This window comes from Micromys minutus (genome assembly GCF_963924665.1).
Source record: "Micromys minutus genome assembly, chromosome: 13".
In the NCBI taxonomy this organism is placed as follows: Eukaryota; Metazoa; Chordata; class Mammalia; order Rodentia; family Muridae; genus Micromys; species Micromys minutus.
Genome location: NC_137982.1, coordinates 3,498,586 through 3,506,334, shown reverse-complemented (window position 1 = coordinate 3,506,334; position 7,749 = coordinate 3,498,586). Strand labels below are relative to the sequence as shown.

Sequence of the window (7,749 nt, the reverse complement as noted above, 5' to 3'; positions counted from 1 at the left end):
GTAGACCTTGCTGTCACGCGTGGAAGGTCTTCTCAGAAGAGCACTGAACCCGAGCTGAGCCTCCCTCCCAGACCTTCCAGTCCTGCCCTTGCCACTGTCTGGTCTGGGGACCCAAGAGGGCCTTGATAAGACTCTAGTCGTGGTCTGTTGACAACTTGCCTGGCCCCAGGCAGCCCTGGGATCATGCTGTGCACAGAACCCAGATCCTTGCAAGTGCTGATCCAATGATGAGGGGTGCACACTCATGGTCGTGTGCATTTTCATAGAAGGCTGCAAGGAGCTTTTGTGGCTCCCAAAGAACAAAAGTACAAGCATCCTAGAGGTGACTGGGGCTGTTTGCCTACTTCCCATCTCTCTCTTGGGACATTTTAGGGTATAGTTTTGTGGAGATGGGTGCAGGGAGTTAGAATCCTGAGGACTCAGAGGAGACCTGGGCACAGTGCAACTGTGTCCAAATTAACTTTAAACTGTTGAGTTGACAGAGCCTAGACTGATCAGAAACAACCTCAGCTGTGGAATTACCCCTGTCAGATCAGTTGTGGGTTCATCTATGTGGCTTGCTTTGATTCTTAACTGACTTAGGAGGGCCAAGGCAACTGTGGGCAGCACCATTCCCTGGGCTGTGTCAGACACTGAGTATAAGATGGCCTGCAAACCAACTAGTAACAGAATCCCCCATGTTTCCTGCTGTTCTTCCTTCACTATGAGTTCCTTGGTCAGAGGTGATGTGGTACATCAAACAGGCCTGCCTTGATCCCTGATTTGACTTCTCTCAGTGACAGACTGTGACCTGAAAATGTAAGCCAAGTAAATCCTTTCTTCCCCAAGTTGATTTTGGCCATAATATATCACAACAACAGAACACAAATTAGAAGAGGCGTATAGCAATGTGTACATACCTTGGCACCCAGGGCCCACGCTGCTAGCACGTGGCGGCAGTAGTTGAGTCGGTCTGGCTTCATTTTGGAGTCACAGGGTCCATTGAACTTGGGGACATCCTCAAACTCAGCTGCACATTGGAAGACCTCCATGTGGTGCACCAGGGCCTCATTACCCTCAGTGACAATGGCCTCATACTGCAGAGGAACAGGCCACCCTGAACTGGGAGCTCAGCACCTGCCTAACCCTCCTACTTGGCTGGGCCAGCTAGAAATGAGAGGGGGTAAGTAAGGCAACTTCAGGTGCTTGCAATTCAGAACCAGGAGATAACAGAACCCAAAAAGAGCTCCGGGAAAATAAAAAAAATCAGAGACTTACACTGATTATTCCTGATAAGATGGAACTAAGAAGCAGCTGTCCTTGTGTACATGGGTGACTCTGGGCCCAGGAAGCTCCAGTGGGAGACAAAATGGACTCCGGGCTAGAGCCTGGGTTCAAGGATCAGCTATACAACCAGGCTACACTCAGATGTGTGACTCTGGACATTCGTGTAACATTTCTGGGTTATTCTTCCCCTTCTGGAACAGAAGCACTATTTGGGACTTCTGTGATGAAGTCCCTAGCTGTGGCTTTGGAGCAATTGAATTGAGCTACTTTATGTGAGAGGAGGTAGCCAGAAAGATTGATACAGTTCTAACCTCAGGGGCAATTGCAGAAGTAAAATAAGTATTGCTTTGCTCCAGGCAGGTAAGATGGGAAATATTCATCTGAGGTGAGTGGGTGGGGTGGGGGATGACACAGGGGACTAGTACATATGGGCTACTTCTAAGGGACTAAGGTTAGCACCTCAGATTCATGCAACTCTGGACCCCAGGGGAAAAACAGAGCTAGACCCCCGTTTACCATGATGATGTGGTGTCGAGGGAAGTGTGGGGGTAACTCGGTGACATAGCACCAGTATGTGGTCTCATTGCCGGGGATGAGGACGTCAGGAGCCCGGATATCCATGGTTTGTACATCCTTGGGCATGGCTGGAGTGGGGACCTCAGACTTCAGAAGCTGCACCCGCTGTAGTCCTGTATGCAGGCCTGAGGTGTTGATGGCCTCCAGCGACTGGAATGGCTCTTCCAGGATCCCATACACTAGATGGACAGTGTCGTCCTGCAGCCCAGACAGAACCAGTTGATTGCCCATCAGAGCCAGCATCCATTCAATGGTGAACGAAGAGAACCATGTCCCCTGCCCATCCACTCCTACCAGGTTAAGCTCCCCACTGTCAGCTTGGCAAATGAGAAGACCAGGAAGCTCTGCCTGGCCCTAGGCTGCTTCTGAAATCCTGTCCCCACCTGTTCCACACACCTTTTCTTCCTCACATACTGTGCATTTGCTTAGCATCCGTTCATGTATCTAACCACTGGCCCACAGGCAGTCAGGGACTCATACTTCTTTTATGAACCCCAAGGTCACTGGGGGCAGGGGAAAGGTATTGCTTGGTTCACAGCTGAGGAGTCAATGACCACTTAGGGAGCCAAGAAACCAATATGGGGAATTCTGAGTTTGACAGGGAGCCGTATGATCGAGTTTCCCCCAACCCCCAGGAGCTGGACTTTTGTGGACATTCATTGCTATGATGCTATTGCTGTGAGTCCAATCCCTCACAGGTTGCTGTGGACAGAGGCTTGCAGCTCTGAGTGGATACTTTGCTGGAAGTGCCAGCAGCCCCTTCCTGGGTGGGTACTCTAGGTTGTACATTCGTGGTGGACAGCCAGTGAGCTCCGGTTGATAGGATCCCTGAGGGCTGCTCTTGGGAAAAACAACTTGCAAGTTCTATGCAGAAGTCTCTGGTCCCAGAACATGTAAACACTGGCCTGCCCTGTAGTGCATTCTGGAAGGTTCTAAGACTTCTCTTGCATCGTCTACAGGAGAGTGGGGACTTAAGTGACCCATCACCAATGGCTCCGCCCTAGCCTCTTTGTGTCGTGAGTTCCTGGGTCATTCTGTTCCCTCTTTGGCCAAATTTCCTTATTTGTTTTTTTAGAATCTAGATTTATCTGTTTTACATTCATTAATCAGTCACAGATCTAAGAAAATGATCAAATTCATTTATCCCTTCCGTGAGATCCATTCTTAGGATGAGTATAACCCACTTTTCAAATCTTGTAGTCCCACTGAGCCCAAGTCACCACCCACCTTTTTGCACAAATTTTCTACTCCGAGCCACCGTCTCCCTCGCCATAAATTGTCTCAGAGCCAGAACTAATAATCAGTGAGCTCCCTGAAGCCCAGAAGAGTCGGAATTATCCCGCCTGCTGCTTCCCAGACTCCTCCTAGCCTTTGTCTGATAAACTCAGTGAAGCTCATTGCCAAAGTTCTGTTCTCGATTCCGCCCAGTGACTGAGCCCGGTGCTTCCTACATGCTGTGGTGGCCCCTCCTGGGAGACTGTGAGTAAATAGTCTATTCCCAGGGCACCAGCTTCTCTACTCCATCTCTCATCACCATCACAAACTGCCAGCCCCCGTCTGTATTGTCAGAAAAGATTTAACTCAGGCAACAAGAAGGCAAGGTTTCCCATAGGGGCAGGACGGACGGGCTCTTCCTAATAGGAGTGACTAAGAAGCCCGGGTGCTGTGGAACTATGTTACAGCCGTGAGGTACATCACAGACCTTTCATCCTGGGAATCTGGTAGCTCCCAGCCTTATTTTATTAGACGAGAAGACTGGGGTTTGGAGGAGAAAGGGACCAGCTCTGAGCCTCGAAGCAAGTCAGCAGCTAAGCAGGGGAGAAAGTTTAGTTATGCTGGTCTTCAGAACAGATATACGTCCCAAGGCAAGAGGGTCCCAAACAACTGTCACGTCTGGAAAGAACACTGGCTACCTGTCTGCAAGGAGCTTTTTTGGAGCCTCGTGCTGCCGGAAAGAGAGCTGGAGCCTCTCTCTCAAAACATCTTCCATCTGCTGAAGGGCCCTCTCTCGTGTGTGAACTCTACCTCAGGCTTCCCATGGAGGGAGGGGCCTTGGCCTGATACCTTGGGATGCAGGAACATCCCTGGGAGGCCTACCTCAATGACATAATCCTTGGGGTCGCAGGTGACAAAGGGCCTCTTGAAGAGCAGGGATAGGCCATTTGTTGTCCTCTCTGCCTGGAGCAGCTGGTAGTCCTGGTGGGCGTCCAGATGGATCTGCCCTTTCTGGTCACTCCAGGCATCCTGCAGAGACAGGCTCGGGGTCTTAGCAGGAAGCAGCCCCCACCTATGGTGGAGTACACGTCTCTGCTAGAGATCACATCCACTACCCAGAGTGAACACCCAGTGGGGCTAGGAAGCTGCTGATTGTCACTCCCGTTGGATTTCATCTGTCTCGTTCTTTTTCAATGTTGGGATCAAACCCAGGGCCGGGTGTATGTAAGGGGATCAGGCTTCCCTTGAACCAAGTTTTCCAGTCCAGCCCCTCATCACATTCTGTTACCCGTCTGATCCAAAGCTGCGCCCCAATCCAGCTTCCTTTCAACCTGCCACACATAAGCTGGGTACCCGAGACTCCCAGAGACAGCCGTATAGAGTCTCAGGGCTTGGAGTGAGAGCCGAAGAACTGTACTGCATTGTTCAGGTGACCATGGCTTCTGACAGGACTGCACACCAGGATTGGACGTTTGAGACCAGAGCCTTGGACCTAGACCGATGAGGGTGGAGCCATAGTGGGAAGAGGCAGGGCAACATTTAAGGTGGCACTCACTCACCCAGGTGTGTGCCTCATGCTTGCATAACACTGGGAGCAAAAGCTGCCTTAAATACTGTACCATAGGAATCTCTTACTCTAATGCTACCCTTGCCTGGAGAGGGTAAACTGAGGTCTGGGTTGGGGAGGCTGCCCCAGCTGCACTGGCAGCAAGAGTGAGCATTTGCCCAGAATAGCTCCTGAACCTAGATCACTGGTCCAGCTCTCTCTGCCTTCGCCTGCAGGGTTCCAGGCCAGGGTAAGGGAAGCAGGCTATGGGGTAGCATTCAGCAAGTGGGCCTCCCTCTGAGTTCATGAACATCGCAGGCCTCTGCTGTGAGGATTGTTGGGGCTGGTTCTACTTTGTCCTTCCTCACGGACTATCACAGCTTAGGAAAGCAAAGCCTGCAAAAAATTAGCAAAATTTCCCTTGGGGACAGCCTCATGATGACTCTCCTGCTGGGGACCCTGCTGACTTACAGCAGGAAGAACCAGACAGCTGGTGTTGCTGTTGGGAATCTACAGTGTGTACCTGAACCTACTCCTGCCCAAGAGCTCCATTTCCACGTCTGTGTTCAAAGGAATTCATTGTGCAAACAAACCCGGCAAGGGTGGAAAAGGCTCCGTTGGAGGTGGAAGCTGTCGCAGGGAAAAGCTGCACTTGGAAGCAGGAAAGAAGCAGCAACCCCTCTGGGGTCCAACAAGGCTCTTCTGTCTCCCACACACCTCACACAGACTGTGAATCCAGAGCCACTGTACAGCCACCCCGCTCTGTCACCCTGCCTGACAGTTCTGAGCAAATGATCAGCCTTGCTATAAAACAGGAAGTGTGGCTGCCGTGCTCAGCTCAAGAAAGCATTGCCTAGTCATGGGTAGTGGCTCTCACCTGTAATCCCAACACCGGGGAAGCTGAGACAGGGGGATTAACACAAAGTGAGGCTAGACTGGTATGAAGAAGGTATCTTCCGATCAGATAAGGAAAATCTTTGACCATCTCTTCTCTTATAGATGCAGAGAGTTAGATTCTATCCCAAAGAGGCCCTGATGGCCAATCCCTCTGCAGAGGAACAGTAGAGCCACAGAGGAGGGTGTGTGTGTGTGTGTGTGTGTGTGTGTGTGTGTGTGTGTCCTCCCTGAAAAGTGCTCCCCTAGCATGCAGGTGTTCAGGTAGATTTTGAGCAGAAGGAACTGGAGATATTCTGTTGGCCTGGGCTCAGCTTGTGTGGTGAGGGTGGGGTTGTCCCACTCCTGGGATGCAGTGGTACCTACGCCTACCTTCACCGTCATCCAGTATAGCGCAGAAGGTCTGTGTGTGCTGTGTCCCAGGCTGGTGCACATGCTGTCTGCTCTACTAAGCCGCATGCCACCTGGCCCACAGCAGGTGCACGTGTGCTGGCAGTGTGGCATGGAGCTGTTATTAGTAAAAACTGGAGGATGTGCAGGGTCTGTACTCATGTGTTTGTGTGGAAGGGTGCAGCATGACATGCGCGTCCCCCATATGCCCTTACCATCCTTGGGATTGCTGCGACCATTATTTGGGGGTCCAGGAAGAACCCACTTACTGTTGCATCCTCTACTGTGTGTCCTCATGGTGCTAAAGGAATTAATTCAGATTAGTGACATCACACAGAAACAGTAGGGCAAGATCTTTTTGCTGATGGTGGAGCATGGCTGCATGCATACAGCCAGCTGGGGGTATGGATGTGAGGACAGACAGGTGGCAGAGGACTCACCGCAATGTGGGCCTTGTCCCCATCAGTCCAGAGCATGATTAGGTCTGCATTCTCCATCTCGCCTCGATCCGACATTCCGAACAGGATCCCCGCCCTCACCCCTTGCACCTGGAGCTGGAAGTGGATGATCTCCTGGACGTAGCTGACGTTCCACGAGAGCTCTAAGATCCCTTCGGGGTCCAGGGGGATGTGGTAGGAGTAGGTGTTCTCTGGAGGCTCCGAGCCCTGCAGTGCAGCCACCAGAATGACCAGAAAGATGGCCACAGCGGTGCCGTACATGGACGCCACCTCACGGACACTGGGGCTGGGAAGGCTGCTCCAGCAAGGTTGGTGGCGGAGATGAGTCTGCATGGCTGGGATGAACACCCCAGCCCCACGGGGACATTTATGCTTGTCTGGTGGGGTTGGGCTTGGCTGCACCTAATCACATTTGTCTGGTGGGGAATTCAATTGTCCTGATGACCCTCCCACCAGCCCATGCCCCGGGGCAAACACTTTGCTCCCATCCTTCCCTAATTGGCACTAATGACACATGGGCATCATCAGGAGAATCGAAACAGAATGCCCGGTGTCCTCTGACAAATCTCTGACGCCTGCTGGAAACAGCACATAGGTCCTAAGGACACCTCCAGCCAGACCCTGCTAAGTGCCTCACAGGTAGCAGGTACCATGTCCCCTCCACCTGCTCCAGCTGAGGGTCAAGGGTCTCTTTTCCTGGTGACAGTGAGTGGTGGGTTCCTGGCTCCTGTTTTTACAATACTGAAGGGTGGATAAGTTTCAAACTAAAAATAAATGACAGTCCCCAAATAGTCCGTGTTTAGACACTCTCTCGGAGGCCTGCTGTTCCCACTTTTTCTCCTGTTTCCCCACGGGCTCCAGCTGGCACCACGGCTGCCACAGAAGGAGTGGGTGCAGAGACAGCACAGGACAGCCAGAAAGGGGGCGAATGGGCACTGTGGGGAAGGACAGTGGGGGACACACCTGTTCCCATCTCACTGAAGCTCTCGAACCCAGGGCTGCATCTTGCTTCTCAGGCCAGCCACATCCAGCACTATTTCTGCCGTACCTACCATAGGACGTCTGCACAGACCGACCACTCATCCGAAGTGCTGACCTTCCTATTGCTCGGCCCTGTCCATCTCATGATGAAAGCTGGTACCGTCCATCCCCACAACACCAGGAACTTCTACTTGGTCTCCTGCTCGTATCCAAAGCCATCCACCTCTGTACCTCATGGTGACTATAGGTCCCTCCAACCTAGCTGTGAGTCCTTCTCCCTCTTTTTCCTCCAGCTTCTCAGAAGCACAGTAGCCCAGCCTGAACTTCTGTCCAGTAAGGCCGATTCTCCACTTAGCTCTGTTCCACAGAAGAAAAGAGACCTTAGTCCTGTACACAGACAAAGTTTCCAGATAGTCTCAGCTT

General features: G+C 51.9%; 1 protein-coding gene across 1 annotated transcript in view; it reads right to left on the bottom strand.

Moving 5' to 3' along the window:
* DBH (dopamine beta-hydroxylase) overlaps positions 1-6,678 on the bottom strand; it is a gene marked incomplete at both ends in the record, with an annotated part of 16,484 nt that extends 9,806 nt beyond the window's left edge. Inside the window, 4 exons of the mRNA XM_080927509.1 lie at positions 900-1,076; positions 1,783-2,040; positions 3,940-4,086; positions 6,328-6,678. Of these exons, the coding sequence (XP_080783635.1) occupies positions 900-1,076; positions 1,783-2,040; positions 3,940-4,086; positions 6,328-6,678 (933 nt within the window). The remainder of the gene's footprint in view (positions 1-899; positions 1,077-1,782; positions 2,041-3,939; positions 4,087-6,327) is intronic.
* Positions 6,679-7,749: the final 1,071 nt, after the last annotated feature.